The 18655-nt window shown below is 32.5% G+C and overlaps 4 protein-coding genes across 6 annotated transcripts; 2 read left to right on the plus strand and 2 right to left on the minus strand.

Moving 5' to 3' along the window:
• Nucleotides 1–6121: 6121 nt before the first annotated feature.
• On the minus strand, nt 6122–8060 carry LOC119612116 (p53 and DNA damage-regulated protein 1). Of its 2 annotated transcripts, none has more exons than XM_037967848.1 (3): nt 7911–8060; nt 6415–6681; nt 6122–6356 (listed from the first exon to the last, which is right to left on the minus strand). In XM_037967848.1, exons 2-3 carry the CDS (start codon nt 6653–6655, stop codon nt 6190–6192), a joined length of 408 nt encoding a protein of 135 aa, XP_037823776.1. In that variant the 5' UTR covers nt 6656–6681; nt 7911–8060; the 3' UTR covers nt 6122–6189. The 2 variants fall into 2 exon arrangements, with proteins under 2 accessions (XP_037823776.1, XP_037823777.1); XM_037967849.1 differs by having other exon boundaries at nt 7859–7966.
• LOC119612115 (G patch domain and ankyrin repeat-containing protein 1 homolog) lies at nt 6689–7848 on the minus strand. Its single transcript, XM_037967847.1, has one exon. The coding sequence runs from the start codon at nt 7838–7840 to the stop codon at nt 6797–6799; it is 1044 nt and encodes a 347-aa protein (XP_037823775.1). The 5' UTR covers nt 7841–7848; the 3' UTR covers nt 6689–6796.
• A 112-nt stretch (nt 8061–8172) lies between the features above and the next one.
• Nucleotides 8173–10310, plus strand: LOC119612113 (tubulin--tyrosine ligase-like protein 12). Its single transcript, XM_037967846.1, has one exon. The coding sequence runs from the start codon at nt 8262–8264 to the stop codon at nt 10149–10151; it is 1890 nt and encodes a 629-aa protein (XP_037823774.1). The 5' UTR covers nt 8173–8261; the 3' UTR covers nt 10152–10310.
• A 1504-nt stretch (nt 10311–11814) lies between these two features.
• LOC119612112 (E3 ubiquitin-protein ligase Topors) lies at nt 11815–18374 on the plus strand. 2 transcript variants are annotated; one of them, XM_037967845.1, is made up of 5 exons: nt 11815–13158; nt 13315–13674; nt 14210–14637; nt 14710–16999; nt 18351–18374. In XM_037967845.1, the coding sequence occupies exons 1-4, from the start codon at nt 12545–12547 to the stop codon at nt 16989–16991; spliced, it is 3684 nt and encodes a 1227-aa protein (XP_037823773.1). In that variant the 5' UTR covers nt 11815–12544; the 3' UTR covers nt 16992–16999; nt 18351–18374. The 2 variants fall into 2 exon arrangements, with proteins under 2 accessions (XP_037823773.1, XP_037823772.1); XM_037967844.1 differs by having other exon boundaries at nt 14210–16999.
• The last annotated feature ends 281 nt before the right edge of the window (nt 18375–18655 follow it).

Consider the following 18655-nt stretch of genomic DNA (forward strand, 5'->3'; position numbering starts at 1 on the left):
CTAAGACTAGACTATAGACTAGACTATAGACTAGACTAGACTAGACTATAGACTAGACTATAGACTAGACTATAGACTAGACTATAGACTAGACTATAAACTAGACTATAGACTAGACTATAGACTAGACTATAGACTAGACTATAGACTAGACTATAGACTAGACTATAGACTAGACTATAGACTAGACTATAGACTAGACTATAGACTAGACTATAGACTAGACTATAGACTAGACTATAGACTAGACTATAGACTAGACTATAGACTAGACTATAGACTAGACTATAGACTAGAACTATAGACTAGACTATAGACTAGACTATAGACTAGACTATAGACTAGACTATAGACTAGACTATAGACTAGACTATAGACTAGACTATAGACTAGACTATAGACTAGACTATAGACTAGACTATAGACTAGACTATAGACTAGACTATAGACTAGACTATAGACTAGACTATAGACTAGACTATAGACTAGACTATAGACTAGACTATAGACTATACTATAGACTAGACTATAGACTAGACTATAGACTAGACTATAGACTAGACTATAGACTAGACTATAGACTAGACTATAGACTAGACTATAAACTAGACTATAGACTAGACTATAGACTATAGACTAGACTATAGACTAGACTATAGACTAGACTATAGACTAGACTATAGACTAGACTATAGACTAGACTATAGACTAGACTATAGACTAGACTATAGACTAGACTATAGACTAGACTATAGACTAGACTATAGACTAGACTATAGACTAGACTATAGACTAGACTATAGACTAGACTATAGACTAGACTATAGACTAGACTATAGACTAGACTATAGACTAGACTATAGACTAGACTATAGACTAGACTATAGACTAGACTATAGACTAGACTATAGACTAGACTATAGACTAGACTATAGACTAGACTATAGACTAGACTATAGACTAGACTATAGACTAGACTATAGACTAGACTATAGACTAGACTATAGACTAGACTATAGACTAGACTATAGACTAGACTATAGACTAGGACTATAGACTGACTATAGACTAGACTATAGACTAGACTATAGACTAGACTATAGACTAGACTCTAGACTTTAGACTATAGCCTAGACTATAGACTATAGACTAGACTATAGAACTAGACTATAGACTAGACTATAGACTAGACTATAGACTAGACTATAGACTAGACTATAGACTAGACTATAGACTAGACTATAGCCTAGACTAATAGACTAGACTAAGACTAGACTAGGACTAGGACTATAGACTAGACTATTAGACTAGACTAGACTATAGACTAGACTATAGGACTAGACTATAGACTAGACTATGACTAGACTATAGACAGACTAGACTATAGACTAATGACTATAGACTAGGACTATCAGACTTATAGACTATAGACTAGACTATAGACGTAGACTATAGACTAGACTATAGACTAGACTATAGACTAGACTATAGACTAGACTATAGACTAGACTATAGACTAGACTATAGACTAGACTATAGACTAGACTATAGACTAGACTATAGACTAGACTATAGACTAGACTATAGACTAGACTATAGACTAGACTATAGACTAGACTATAGACTAGACTATAGACTAGACTATAGACTAGACTATAGACTAGACTATAGACTAGACTATAGACTAGACTATAGACCTAGACTATAGACTAGACTATAGACTAGACTATAGACTAGACTATAGACTAGACTATAGACTAGACTATAGACTAGACTATAGACTAGACTATAGACTAGACTATAGACTAGACTATAGACTAGACTATAGACTAGACTATAGACTAGACTATAGACTAGACTATAGACTAGACTATAGACTAGACTATAGACTAGACTATAGACTAGACTATAGACTAGACTATAGACTAGACTATAGACTAGACTATAGACTAGACTATAGACTAGACTATAGACTAGACTATAGACTACACTATAATTTAATTTTTTTACTTAAAATATGATCTTGTTTGTATAAATTTTGTTTTGTAAAAAGTATAAATTTTTAGTTTTTTTTAGCCGATATTGGATTTTACAAAAATCAACTCCAACTAAATACCTGCCAAAAAAAATACAACTCTGACAACTTTGTCCAGCAACCAATGATGGCGCAGAGAGGTTGGGTTGGTCGATTTTTCCTTTTTTGTTCATGCTAAGAAACACTCACAAACAAAAGAAAAAAAGCTAAAGGAATTTTCTCGATTTCAAGGTCGTTTAAGGCAAAAACAATAAAAAAGACACTACAGAATGTGGTAACAAGACAAGGACAGTAACTACGTCAAAAAACAAAACTCACTTGTACATACAAAAAAATAAAAGATTAATAACTAAATATTAAACTTACCTCTATTTAACTAAATAACGATGAATAAATTTTCTTTAAATTATGTAAATTTAATAAAATTCGTTGTTTTTTAGAAGTAAGAAAAGCACTAAATTTAATTTAATATTTTTTATTAAAACACGAGGAATATTTATTTTGTTTTGTTGTTTGTTGAAATGAAGAAAAAAACTTGTTTTTTTTGTATAGAACTTTTTATTAGTATTATTATTTTTTTATATGTATTTCTTTTGTTATTCTTTTTAAAATTTTTTATTTACTCAATTTAATACCAATTAAACACGACCGACCGACCACAAGCACAATTTATTAAGTGTAAACAAATGATAACAAAAAGAGGGTGTTGAGAGGCGAGTTTAGGAATTTATTTTACTTAACGAAAAAAAAGAGCGGGAGGTTTTGCAATTTTATGTTATTTAATTAAATTTTATTTAATTTAGTTTTAAAAACATTAATTTTAGGGTTTTTAGTTAATGTTTTTATATAATTTTCTCTAATAATTTTAATATTTGTGTTTGATTTATTTATTTTCACCTTGTGGGGTTTAACAGAATGATAATATTGTTGTTTTAATAGAGGGGAGCTTTTTTCACCTCAATTGAGAGTGGTGTATAAAATTATTGTTTTCCCCAAAGTGAACAACGTAAGCGCACGTTTTTTTATCTTGAATTTATTTTGTTGTTGTTTTGTTTTTTTTTTTTTTTTTTTCTTTCACATTCAACTCACTCTCATTTATACTATGTTTAGTGAGTGGTGAATTTGTTGTTATGCTTTTTTTCACTTAATTCAACAAAAACTTTTTTAATCAATGACTTTTCTACAACAAATATCAATTATTCACTATGAATTTCCGCAAACAATATTTTTATTATTCTATATACAATTTCCTTTTAATTGCAAACACGTTTTCTTTGCACTTTTTTTCTTCACAAATTGCACTTAGTTGTAAATTTTTATAAATGTCACTTTCGCACATAAACGCGTTACTACTCGACGACGTCATTAAAAATTGCCCACGAACAAATTCTAATTGATATAACCCGTCGCCTTTTAAACTTAATGCATTTGATTATTTTTTTAACTGCTTTAGTTAAATCATTGAAACGTATTCTTCATCCGTATACACGTTTTGAAAATAATAACAATATTTTAAAAACAAAAGTAACAACAACTTAAGAAGTATTAAATCCACAAGTTTAATATTCTTATTAGTGGGAAAACGTACGAGGTGTAACAGATACCCCAACAAACACCTTCGTCTTTTGCAAAGTTTGACAAACGACTAGATTGGAAATATTTTCTTAATTTACGCTATAGCAAAATAAAATTGTATTATTTCGTTGGATTCATGTGAGCGTGTGTGTGTGTTTCGTATACAAAAAAAGTCTAGTTTAATAAACGAGGAATCGTCAACAATCAACCTCAAACAACAACAACTACAATCACAATTCAAGTTTTTATTTTTTTTCTTTACTGTCATTGCTGCTGTTGTTGTTGTTTCTTCTTCTCCAACCGTTGTCTTTCTTTTGTTCTTTTCTTTTGCTTTTTGTTCATCGTCTTCTCGCTACTCATTTGTGTTTAATTGAAAAAAGGAATGTTGACAAAAAAAGTTACAACAAAAGTTTAGGTTCTCGTTTGCTAAATGTTTTCCTTAAATATGTATGTTGTATTTGCCTAAAAAAGGGGGGATTATTTCGTAGCTGTATGGGGTTATTATCAGAAATAGATATTGGCAACAACAAAAGCGGTGGGAAAATGGCAAATCTTGTTTTTTATTTTATTTTAATGGTGAATTTCATAACATATGGTGGCTGGCGTTGCCTGATGGCAAAGATTTATTTAAATTTGTTTGTGTTTTTTAACACACAATGAAGTTTTGAAAAAAACAAAAATTAATGTTTTATTCTGTATATAATTTTAGCAGTATCGTTTTTGGAAACTGTTTATGTTTGAATATCTTGTTAATACAATTTCTCGGCTAAAATATTTTTAATATTAGAAAAGTGGGAAAACTGTCTTGCTCTATATTAAACTATAGCTAGACTATATTCTAATCAATAGACTAAACTTAAATGTTGACTTAACTATTATAGGTTTTACTTTAAAATATATTGTAGATTATAGACTAAACTACAGTCTAGAATGTGCTATGAACTATATAGTTATAGTCTAAGCTATAAAACAGTAGTATAAACTAGTCTAGATTATTGACTAAACTGTAGACTAAACATTAGATAAAACTACATAGGTATAGTCAAAACTTTAGACTTAACTATAGTCCAAACTATATTATGTACTAAGTTGAAGTCATTTGTTTGATTGTTTTCTTGTTCATAGAAATTTTGCCCGAAGCTGTCAAACTTCATATAAAAAAAAATTCTCTTTTAAAATCGACGCTGTCAAACTCCATATACATATGTACATAATATGTATAAACATTTTATGAATCCGCCGCAAAATGAAATGACACCTTACAATTTATTCGCATTGCTAGAGTCTAACAATAATCTGAACTAGGGTTCTATAAATCGACTTTCGAATAATCGACTTTTTGTCGAAAAAAGTCGAAGTCGACTATTTTGTTCCAAAAAAGTCGATAACTCGACTATCGTCTATGAAAAAAGTCGAAAAGTCGACTTTGTAAATAAAAGTCGAAAAAAGTCGAAAAGTCCAAAAATCGGAAAGTCGAAAAAAGTCGAAAAGTCGAAAAAAGTTGAAAAGTCGAAAAAAGTCGATAAGTCGAAAAAAGTCGAAAAGTCGGAAAAAGTCGCAAAGTCGGAAAAAGTCGAAAAGTCGAAAAGAGTCGAAAATTCGAAAAGAGTCGAAAATTTTAAAAAAGTGGAAAAGAGGTCAAAAACTCTAAAATAGTCGGAAAAACTCGAAAAAATGTAAAAAAATAGTCGAAAATAGTCGAAATAAATCGAAAATAGTCAAAAAGTCGTAAAAAATCAAAAAGTCGAAAAGTCGGAAAAAGTCGGAAAAAGTCGAAAAAAGTCGAAAAGTCGAAAAAAGTCGAAAAGTCGAAAAAAGTCGGAAAAAGTCGAAAAGTCGGAAAAAGTCGACCATTTATAAAATACTAAAAGTCGAAAAGTCTAAAAGTCGACTTTTAAATAAATGAAAAAGGTCGAAAAGTCGAAAAATCGACTTTTCATAAAATGGAAAAAGTCGAAAGGTCGACTTTTAACTAAATGCAAAAAGTCGACTTTTCGTTTCAACTATAGAACCTAATCTGAACTACAGACTAAAACATGGCGAAACTAATAAGGTGAAGTCATTTCAACAGCTGATTGTTTTTTTGACCATGGAAATTTAGCCAGAAGTTGTCAAACTCAATATAAAAAAAATTCTCTCTCAAACCCGACGCTGTCAAACTACATATATAAAAAATTTCATGAATTCGCCGCAAAATGAAATGACTTCACCTTATAGTCTATTCGCCTTGGACTAAAATATTAACTAGACTGTAGTCTAATCAATGGACTAAACTTATATACTAACTATAATCAATACATATTATGTGCATAAATGGCACAGATGTAAGGAAAATATGTACATAAAAGCGGATTTATGGCTTGAATTTATATCTCCATACCTCGTCTGAAAGAATTATTCGAGATTTTTTCTCGAAGATAGATAAATTGATTTCAACAAACACACCGTTAGAACGATTTCCCTATCTATATATATCCTACTGACAAAGGTAAAGGGTCTCATTATAAATAATTGAAAACATAATTTATTCATTTATATAAAAAAGTATGTACTTTAATTATCATTAAAAAAGACATAATTCACAACATGGGTAAATTGGCCTTTAATGCACTGAATTCCTTACGATCTAAAGGTTTTATATTTGTACCCGAATACGGTGAGAAATGCTCCAGATCACGATGTTTATTAACTAAAATTTTTTGATCCGATTGTAAAATTTTTATTTCACGTTCAATTTGTGTTTGATCTAGGACAAAGAAAGAGTATTAATAGTTTAAAAAAACTATTCCAAGTTAATTTTATACCTTTTTTCAATAGTTCCAAAGCTTTTTGACGATCCAATTTCACCAGCATACTGCCAATAGTAGTCCATACTTTTTTCTCTTGTTGTTCGGGATTTTTCTCTAGCTCACGTATAGCTTCACGATTTTGCTGGCGTCTGCGGTCTAGATTTATTAATTCTTGTTTATTGACTAGAACCTGATCGGCCACTTCTTCGGTGGATTTTAAAATTTCCATACATTTTTGTTCGGATGTTTTGGACATGTTTAAAGTTTTTCTATTACTATTTACTAAAACAGTTGGGGAAGAGATTAAGATTTTTGTTTTTTAAAAAGAAGCATTAAAAGTTTAGTTTTGAAAAACAGGCCAGCAAAAGCTTATACTTTCCCTCTTGGTGGGTCTTATTTAGTTCAGTTCATTTCTTAAACGTCTATCACGTTTCCATTCTCTGACTTTTTCACGTCTAATATCATTACGATTTCTAGGTTGTTTCCTATAGTAATCTGAGTTGTGCCTTTGTACAGCTTTAAGATCGTAGGCCTCAAAATGTGTGACACGAGCTGACTCCTGCTCTATGCCTAAACCTGTGCGCTGTTTTCGTATAACCGTTTTAACCGGATATAAACGGCCGGCTTGTGAGGGTCCCAAACCGCTTTCTTTATCCCAGCCCTGTTTAACCATCAACTGTAAACCCTTATTGCGTGCTGGTATATTAAACTTTTGCAATTTGTTCAGGGGCAAATTTGATTTCATATTAAACTGGTGTATGGTAGAAGTTTGATGTTTAACTTGAGAAGTTTCCTTAAAATTTTGTTTACAAATTTCACAGAAAAATGGTTCTATAGTTTCTATTTTAGCTAATTCACAATTTTTATTTATTTCTTCGTTTTCTTCCTTTTCCAATAGTTCTATTATCTTGTGGTAGCCTTTTTTATAAGCCAAATCTTTGGCTGTCTTCCCGGATTTATCTTTTATATTTCTGTCGACACCTAAACTTAATAAATATTTCACTGCTTCATAGGATCCCTCACAACTGGCCATCATTAGAGCTGTCCAACCATAGTTATCACATGCATTTATATTTTTTCCTTTAAATTCCATTTTTTTCAATTCCTCCACTTTATTTTCCAAAGCAAAGCGAAAATATTTTCTAACCTCAAAGGGAGTTTTCGATGGATTTGGTTTGGTTGGCTGAGGAGGGCTTTTCACTTGATTGGTATTTAAATCTTTTCTAGTTTGATTATTTGTTTTTTCAGTTTTTACTAGTTCCTGATAAAACTCTTTTATATCATCACCATCAATGCCAGTAACTTCATATTTTTGCTGTGAGCTGTTGAGCGTACCTTGTTGTTGTCCATGACTACCTTCTTTGATGAAACGTTTTAGTGGAATATGTACTGTAGCTAAAGCACGCCAATTGGGATGCAATTGCTCGCCTGTTTCTTCCATTATTTTAGGAAAATTTACCAATTTTACTTAAAATTTTCTAAATAATAGCAGAGAAAAAATGAAAACGTACATTTTTGTTTATGCAGAAAGAGATTTAAAGAAGATATTAGTCAAGGCGGATTATTGTCTGAATTTTGACACATCAAAGTGCAAGCAAATGCTTTTTATATGTAAAATTTGATATATCAGCGTTCGAAGTCGTTAAACAATTGGGCAGCCATAACCATTTCTGCAAATACTCAACAGCTGTCTTTTGTTATTTTAGTACAGCGGATGATTTTAATACAGGGGTGTATTATGACAGCTGTCTTTGCTGTCACTTCAGTAAATTTGCCTAGTTTCAACCTAACCTTCCTTTTTTTATTAACATCAACACATCAACTTGTTAAACAAAGTATTCTTTCATCTTTTTAATCAAAAAATGGATGGTATAAATCTTTTTAATCAATTTGTGGCTTTACACAAGCCCCAGTTGTTAGCCTCCGGAGTGCCACAACATTTCTGGTCGACAATTTATCATAAAATAACCACCGAAACATTTGATGCTGGTGAGGCCCTACAGTTGATGTTAATCGAATATGATGAAGAGGAAGATAGACATATTAGTGCGGAGGAGAAAGAGACGCGGCCGGTATTTGCTCTATCAGTAGCCTCTGATGCAGGACTACAAGCTAAAGATCCTAATAACATTTACCTGGTAGATCACTGCTGGACATTTCGTTTGAATATGGCCCGTCAACAGCTGGAAGAATATGAGCATTTGTGCAATAGACTGTGTGCCATAACGGGTGTAGATTTGGAGGATAATGATCGTGTGGATAAGGTAATGAGAAAAATGTGGAAATATTGTCAGGCCTATACGCTGGCCAGCGATCAATTGTCCGACGAGGAGAGACAGCCTATTTGGTATGTTATGGATGAGGTGGGTTCAGCAGTGGGACACTCGGATGAGCCCAATTTCCGTCTGGTACCATTTTTACATTTAAATAGCCAAACCACCTACAGTCTGTTGTTTCCCATAAAAGACGTTGAATGTGGTGATTTGGTGTCTCGTGATTATGTCGAGTATGTCAGCAAAGATGCTGAGGAAAGAAAGGCCTTACTACTGCCCTGGTCGCATGTAGACCTCACCAAGGAAAGCTTTTTGCAATATGAACCTTCAGCTGAGTATTTTAGCTCTGGTCATATACCGGAAACCTTTGCCAGCGAGGATGAAATGCAAGAACCTCAATTCGATCGTAATGAACCTTTAAAAGTTTTCACCGAATACGAAATGGTGGAACAGCATTTAACTTCGCCCTGTTTTACACTCGTAGATAATCCTGAGTCTGCCGATATTCTTTGGCTAACCACACATTACAAAAAATTCGCTGAATTGTCGCGTGAAACACCCAACAAGTTTATTAATCAATTTCCCTTGGAGTATATCATAACTATTAAAGATTTACTTAGCATAACCTGTAGAAGAGCTGCTGTGGAACACCATAATAAGGAAACATTGGAAACTTATCCTCGTTGGTTGCCTGCCACTTACAATTTAAAGACCGAAGTTTTGCAATTCGCTTCTTATTATCAAAATCGTGCCGCCAAAGGTTTGGACAATCATTGGATTATTAAACCCTGGAATTTGGCTCGTGGCTTGGATACCCATATCACCGATAACTTTAATCAAATTGTGCGTTTACCCTCTACGGGACCAAAGATTGCCCAAAAATACATAGAAAATCCTGTACTCTTCTATCGTTCCGCTCTGGATGCTCAAGTTAAATTTGATATACGCTATGTTATACTCCTAAAAAGTGTTCGTCCTCTAGAGGCCTATATACATCGTAAATTCTATTTACGTTTCTCCAATAAACCATTTTCACTCGACCATTTTGATGATTATGAGAAACATTTCACGGTCATGAACTATCAGGAGGATGCCGAATTACATCATGTTAAATGTGAAGACTTTTTAGATTTCTGGCAGGAACAATATCCTCAGAACGGCTGGACCGACATCGAAGACCAGATATGTTGCATGCTGTATGAAATGCTAGAATGTGCCACTAAAGGTTCAGCTCCCAGTGCTATACAACCTTGTTTACAGTCGCGCGCTCTATATGCCGCTGATATAATGTTGGCTTGGGAGTCGAATAGTGATAAAAATGTTCCTCACATTCAGCCAAAACTTTTAGAAGTCAATTGGACCCCGGATTGCAAGAGAGCTTGTGATTATTATCCCGAATTTTACAATGATATTTTCAAGTTATTATTTTTGAATGAAGCGAATGATGAAGTTTTCCGTTTATTGAACGGAAGTAATTAAAATTGTATTATAATCTACTATTGCTGCTATATTTTATTGATATTTAAGTTTTGTGTTGTACTATTTTATATTGCTATTATTACAAGTATAATGGGAATTATATCGCAATAAAGTTTGGTAGTCTTAAAAGCTTTAATAAAACATTATTAATGGAAATTACTTTATCTGTTTTAATCTCGGTTATCTTCTAATTGAGGCTTAGCGTTTAGTTGTCCAATATTTTCTCACTTATCGATTACGAAAAAATATTCGTTTGAGAAGTTCTGCCTATATGTCTATCTATCTATCTATCTATCTATCTATCTATCTATCTATCTATCTATCTATCTATCTATCTATCTATCTATCTATCTATCTATCTATCTATCTATTATATCTATCTATCTATATATCTATCTATCTACCTATTATCTATCTATCTATCTATCTATCTATCTATCTATCTATCTATCTATCTATCTATCTATCTATCTATCTATCTATCTATCTATCTATCTATCTATCTATCTATCTATCTATCTATCTATCTATCTATCTATCTATCTATCTATCTATCTATCTATCTATCTATCTATCTATCTATCTATCTATCTATCTATCTATCTATCTATCTATCTATCTATCTATCTATCTATCTATCTATCTATCTATCTATCTATCTATCTATCTATCTATCTATCTATCTATCTATCTATCTATCTATCTATCTATCTATCTATCTATCTATCTATCTATCTATCTATCTATCTATCTATTATCTATCTATCTATCTATCTATCTATCTATCTATCTATCTATCTATCTATCTATCTATCTATCTATCTATCTATCTATCTATCTATCTATCTATCTATCTATCTATCTATCTATCTATCTATCTAAATCTATCTATCTATCTATCTATCTATCTATCTATCTATCTATCTATCTATCTATCTATCTATCTATCTATCTATCTATCTATCTATCTATCTATCTATCTATCTATCTATCTATCTATCTATCTATCTATCTATCTATCTATCTATCTATCTATCTATCTATCTATCTATCTATCTATCTATCTATCTATCTATCTATCTATCTATCTATCTATCTATCTATCTATCTATCTATCTATCTATCTATCTATCTATCTATCTATCTATCTATCTATCTATCTATCTATCTATCTATCTATCTATCTATCTATCTATCTATCTATCTATCTATCTATCTATCTATCTATCTATCTATCTATCTATCTATCTATCTATCTATCTATCTATCTATCTATCTATCTATCTATCTATCTATCTATCTATCTATCTATCTATCTATTCTATTATCTATCTATCTATCTATCTATCTATCTATCTATCTATCTATCTATCTATCTATCTATCTATCTATCTATCTATCTATCTATCTATCTATCTATCTATCTATCTATCTATCTATCTATCTATCTATCTATCTATCATCTATCTATCTATCTATCTATCTATCTATCTATCTATCTATCTATCTATCTGTCTATCTATCTATATCTATCTATCTATCGATCTATCTAAATAAATTTTAAAATTGTTACAATACTTTAAATCGTACAGTCTGGCAACTGTGTAAACAACAGCAATAGGCAAAATTGACATGACAATTAAATTGCAACACTTTACAACACTACAGTGTCTAGAGTCAATGAAAAGAAATTTACGATTGAGAAAATTATCGTGGAAAACTTATTAATTTTTAAATAAAATATCTACCTAAAAATCAATAAAATTGTGTGAAAGTTGTAGAAAAACTTCGAAATAATAGTTTGGACTTAAAGATTTATGAAATTAAATGTGTTTCTGGTGTAAAAAAATCAATTAAAAAATGTGCTTTGTGGGGCAAGACAAAGTAAAGCCAAGAAATTAAGTTTTTTCACCAATATGAATGAATACATTCGGAGAATTGAGTAATTTGTTGTTGTTGTTGCTTTTTTGTTGAAGTTGATGAAATAAATGTAATATGAGAAGAAGAAGAACAAATGAGTGCTTTATAAAAATCATCTGTTAGAAGTAAAAGACAAAAACAAAACAGAATAAAGGAAAGAAATAAAACAGACAATACATATTAATCATGATATTAATTGTGCATTTTGGGGTTTAAATGAGAAGAAAAAAAGAAAATGTCAAATCAAACTTAATAGTTGTTGTATTAAATTTATAATAGTATAAAAGAATAGAGGAAATAAATAATAGTCAAATATGAATGGCAAGAATACGACGACAAGCAAAAAGATAAAAGGGCCTGCTTTTGAAAAAAAGAATATATAGACACTTTTTTTTTTAAGTTAAGTCAATTTAAAAAATAAATTTTGTTAAAAAAAGTATTGAAGAAATACTTCTACAAATTTCAACTCCTATATGGATTTTTTGGATAGTGTAATGGAGTTATTGAACAGCACTCCTCCGCCACCGAACAATGTTATTAATCATACGCTAAGAAACAACCTGGACTTACCGCTCGTGCCCAGCACTGCCGACATGGAACCTAATAATTTAAGCCAAACGGCTGGCAGCGTAGTAACCGCTGCAGATACTGCGGCCGAAACAGCACCGGCAACACAGACATTTGTCGAGCGAAATTTGGAATTAAAATTACCCATTTTATCCTCAAGTAGCAGTGATAGTGAGTCCGAAGAAGCCACAAATCCTACAGCAGGCACTTCGGCTGTAGGCGAAGGTGAGCGTGCCGCCTCTCCACCGCCCAATTGTGCCATTTGTTTGTGTCGTTGTAAAAACAAATGTTTCACCGACTCATGCATGCATCAGTTTTGCTTTAAGTGTTTGTGTGAATGGAGTAAAGTGAAGCCGGAATGTCCACTATGTAAACAAACCTTTAAATCCATTATACATAATGTTAAATCCATTGATCAATTTGAGGAGTATCATGTCCAGCCACCTACAGTTCAGATTGCTCATCCACCATTTGAAATGGATTTTCAGGATATGCGTATATTTGGTGTAGTTCATCCAGGGTAAGTTTATTATAATATGTATACATACCTTATACCAAATATTTCAACAGATGACTCAGCTGGTGTAGGGTATTATATGGTTGGATATATCCAACTGTATCTTCGTACTTGTATTTAAAATAATGTAATTATTCAACTTATCTATTCTACTTTAAGGCATAATCGCAACGCTTGGAATGATTCCACTCACCGTCCCTTTTTCTATGGTGATTTCTCTACTACATCACCTTATTCATCGGCTGGTGGCGCTACATCGACTGGCAGCGGTTCACTTCCGACCGCAAGTGGCAGCAGCAGTAATCGTTCCTTTGCCCAGTCTATACGTGGTTTACGCAATCAATATGTTTATCGTGGCGAACTATTGGACTTGTATCGTCAAGAATATCCCGGAGCTATTGCTAATAGTGGCACATTAAGCCAATTATGGCGTCGTTATGTTTATGATCGTAGATTGTATGCCATGCCTGTGGCTGATATTACAGGACGTTTTCGCGAAAGCAGTGCACGTTTTTATAGGTGAGTGTTTTAATGCTTGGTTTTTATTTAAAAAATATTTTTCAAATCAAAATTCATTGTTGTTGTACTTTAAAACTCAATAAATAATCGCTTAACCACACACTCGTCTGGTGAAGTGAATTGTATGATAAAAATTGCACAATTTTGTTACGTTTAAAAACGTTTAATTTTAGTAGTTTTATATACAATCAGACTTGCCATGTTACGGCTAGGGTTCTATAAATAGTCAATGGGCAAGCCTATGGACTAGTCAATGGACCAGTCTATAGACTAGTCAATGGACCAGTCTATAGACTAGTCAATGGAACATTCTGTGGACTAGTCAATGCACCAGTTTATGGACTATTTCGTGGACTAGTCAATAGATTATATATCTACTTATCTGCGGCATAGTCTATGGAATTGTATATGGCCTAGTATATGAACTAGTCTATAGACTAGTCAATGGTCTAGTCTATATATCTATATACGACTAATAAACCTTATTTAATACAAATTAAACCTTATTTAATACAAATTTCTATTCTATTAACAGAGATAATCCATCACAAATTCATCGTTTAATGCCGTGGATAAATCGTGATATTGTGTGTTTATTACGACAGACTCAACATGATGTTACCACCGTCTTGGAATCGATTAATTCGGCACTAACCTTAATGAATATACTATCGCCGGCCTTTCGTCGTCGCCTGCAGCCATTTTTGGGTACAAAAACTGCACATTTCATACACGAACTCAATAATTTTGCACGTTCACCTTACGACATGATTGGCTACGATCGTGCCGTACAATATTCACCGCAATCGAACGGTGAGGAAATTGTTATAGAATTTACATCATCGGATGAATCAACCGATAATGAACAGATCGATGTGGCCGGTGATAATGGTGCTGGTGGCAACAACAACAATAATACCTCGTCACGTTCACGTTCGGCGGCAAATGCTTCGACGATAAATGGTGGGATATTTGAATATGATGTTGTTGGATCACAACATAGAGTTTTTAATTCATATTTCAACCCTTTTACAGCTATTAATCTGACCATACACAATCGTCTGACATCGGGTTCGGCGAATGCGACCGGCAATCGTGTAAATGGTGCGAACAACGGCAGTGGCCTAAGTGATATACAAGATGGTGTTAGTTTGGTCATTGATTTGAGGGGCGAATCAGATAATAATGAAACCACATCTACCGCCCAAGCGACCACTAATTCTTCGAACTATCAAAATGGCCAGAATACCGGCACGAGTGAGGGTGAGATGATAATGTCTGGTCCACCGCCAACAGTATCGGAAAATATAGAATTAACTTCGGGTAGCAGCGATGAGTGTGAGTTTATTTTGGAACGTAAACCACCTCACTTACGCACACCGGAAATGGTTAGTTTAGACTCAGCTTCAGATTCGGATGTAGTCTTTGTCGATGAGTCGAAACCTTTAAATAAAACATCATTTAGTTCGAGTGAAGGAGAGCCAGACGATTGCCCAAGTTTACCTAAGCACCATACTCGTCATAACAATAAAATAGCTGCTTTAGTTGAGGCTAAAAAGCGCAATCATTCGGCAAATTTGGTTAAAAGCGAACAGCAGGATTCACAGACAGAAATTTACAATATGGGAGCCAGTACGTCAGCAGCATTGCGTTTGTCTCTGCAGAAACGTGGAGATAAATCACATCGATCGGAAGGAGGTTCTAGTAGCTCAAGACTAAGACGTGAAAAGTATTCCTTACGCAATAATGAGGCCCAGTCGCGTGCAGAGCGTCCAGTTCCCAAAAGACGTGGCAAATGTTTAGACAGTGAAAGTAGTCATTCCAGTACCTCTTCGTCTACCACAACCTCGTCCAGTTCTTCTACTACCACATCATCAACGAATTCTTCATCCAGTTCAAGTGATGAAGATTATGTCACCAGTACGTCTCAAAGAAGAAGAGAGGGAGGAGGTACACGTAAACGGTCTAAAGTTAGGAAAACCAAAAAACGCAAGGCCAGCAACCGTAGCAATAGAAGAACTACTAAACGTGACTCCAGAAAGCGAAAGAAACCAAACAATGATTATTGCAGTGATAGTGAAGATGAGGATGATGATAACGGTCATATGGGTAAAAACTTTGCTCTTGTGATGGCAATAAATGAGCGTCAAAAGAGGCAAAATCAAAAAAAGTCTAGCAAATCTCAAGAGAAGGACGAGGATGAAAGTGATGGAAATTCATGGTCGAAGACAGATATGGGAGTTTTTGAACCACAAATGGCAGAACGAGCGCTACGAGTGCAACAAGCTAAAATTACCCAGAGTAGAGAACGTAAAAGGCGCCATAAAATTTCCACACAAGAAAAGAAAGACAAAGAAGATCGTCGAAGTAATCGAAAACGTCAAAAATTTGATACTGAAACACCAAAAACTAGCGGAAAAAATAACTTAGATGGAACGTCTAGTGATGAAAGTGATAATATAAATCTAATACAGTTGAAAACAAAACTTACCGGACAAGAACAGCATAAAGAAATGAATACTGAGGAAACAGATAGAACTCATATAGCTAAAGCGGCAGTTGAAACGACTACGAACAATGAAACTAATGAACAGGATAATATAGTGACAACTATAGCTTCAGATTTTTCAACCATTCCTACAAGTATAACTACAGTCGCAAATACAGATACCATAATAGAAACGTCAGCTAACACTGCGGTAGATGAGGGCACCACAGCCGGTGAGACAATTACAAATGACATGGTCGAATCGAGGACATCTCAACAACAAAATGATTTACTTCATTTCTTTGAGGAATCCAATGATAACAATCACAATTATCATATTGATGAAGGCCAACGCCATGATGACGACGATCATGATCTTGATAGTAATAGTATTTACCACAATGAGCAACAAATTTTACCTTCGACCTCTTCGTTAGAGAATTATCATGAAAACCATCACGATAATGTCCATAATGTGGATGATAACAACGGATTGCATAACAACGATAACGTTGAAGATGATGAAGAAACTTTAAGCAACACTCCCACAAATATTAATCTAAACGAATCGAATGTATTTGCCGACGGTACCAGTATGAGTACTACTACAACCGATACAATACTACACGAAGCTGCCGAACAAATTTCTTCAGCTGCTGTTAATTTTTATAATCCTCAACAGACCTTTAATACTGCCGATTTTGCCGATGAGAACTCAACAAATAGCAGCAGTTCGGATAGTTCGATATCATCTACGACTACTAGTCTATCGAGTAGTAGCAATAGCAGTAGCAGCAATGCAAACAGTTATTTAAATTATGAACATTAATGAATGAAGTGAGTATGAAATATATTTAATAATTAAAGTTTTCAGGTTTAAGGTAGATAGATAGGTAGGTATATGATAGATAGATAGATAGATAGATAGATAGAGATAGATAGATAGATAGATAGATAGATAGATAGATAGATAGATAGATAGATAGATAGTAGATAGATAGATAGGCTAGATAGATAGATAGATAGATGATAGATAGATAGATAGATAGATAGATAGATAGATAGATAGATAGATAGATAGAGATAGATAGATAGATAGATAGATAGATAGATAGATAGATAGATAGATAGTAGATAGATAGATAGATAGATAGAGATAGATAGATAGATAGATAGATAGATAGATAGATAGATATATAGACTAGATAGATAGATAGAATAGATAGCTAGATAGATAGATAGATAGATAGATAGATAGATAGATAGATAGATAGATAGATAGATAGATAGATAGATAGATAGATAGATAGATAGATAGATAGATAGAAGATAGATAGATAGATAGATAGATAGATAGAATAGATAGATAGATAGATAGATAGATAGATAGATAGATAGATAGATAGATAGATAGATAGATAGATAGATAGATAGATAGATAGATAGATAGATAGATAGATAGATAGATAGATAGATAGATAGATAGATAGATAGATAGATAGATAGATAGATAGATAGATAGATAGATAGATAGATAGATAGATAGAAGATAGATAGATAGATAGATAGATAGATAGATAGATAGATAGATAGTAGATAGATAGATAGATAGATAGATAGATAGATAGATAGATAGATAGATAAGATAGATAGATAATAGATAGCTAGATAGATAGATAGATAGATAGATAGATAGATAGATAGATAGATAGATAGATAGATAGATAGATAGATAGATAGATAGATAGATAGATAGATAGATAGATAGATAGATAGATAGATAGATAGCTAGATAGATAGATAGATAGATAGATAGATAGATAGATAGATAGATAGATAGATAGATAGATAGATAGATAGATAGATAGATAGATAGATAGATAGATAGATAGATAGATAGATAGATAGATAGATAGATAGATAGATAGATAGATAGATAGCTAGATAGATAGATAGATAGATAGATAGATAGATAGATAGATAGATAGATAGATAGATAGATAGATAGATAGATAGATAGATAGATAGATAGATAGATAGAGGTAGGTAGGTAGGTAGGTCGGTAGGTAGGTAGGTAGGTAGGTAGGTAGATGATAGATAGAAAAATTCTTTATGATACTTTTAGGTCTCTCTTTAACAATAAATATCTATAATTAAAAATATTAATCTCTACTTTTTCTCCTTACAGCTTAAATTTTTCCTTGAATAATAAACAAAAAACTATATATTTCTGCTGCAAATCCTTTCAAAACAACATATGAAATCAAATAGCATAAAATCCACAAAATATGTCGTCTCATTTCCAATTTGTTTTTAAATTATTAATAAAAAAACAATATACCTAACATTATGCATAATTAATAAAATAAATATTGAAACAAAACAAAAATAAAATCATACAAATTATAAAAAAAAAAAAAATTCTACCACTATCCTATTACAAAAACTTCAATAGTTTTAATTATTAAAAAAAAACAAAACCACAAATTATTA

This window comes from Lucilia sericata, unplaced genomic scaffold, assembly GCF_015586225.1.
Source record: "Lucilia sericata isolate MDLA Ls3-8-SP2 unplaced genomic scaffold, ASM1558622v1 Contig001606F_arrow, whole genome shotgun sequence".
Lineage (NCBI taxonomy): Eukaryota > Metazoa > Arthropoda > Insecta > Diptera > Calliphoridae > Lucilia > Lucilia sericata.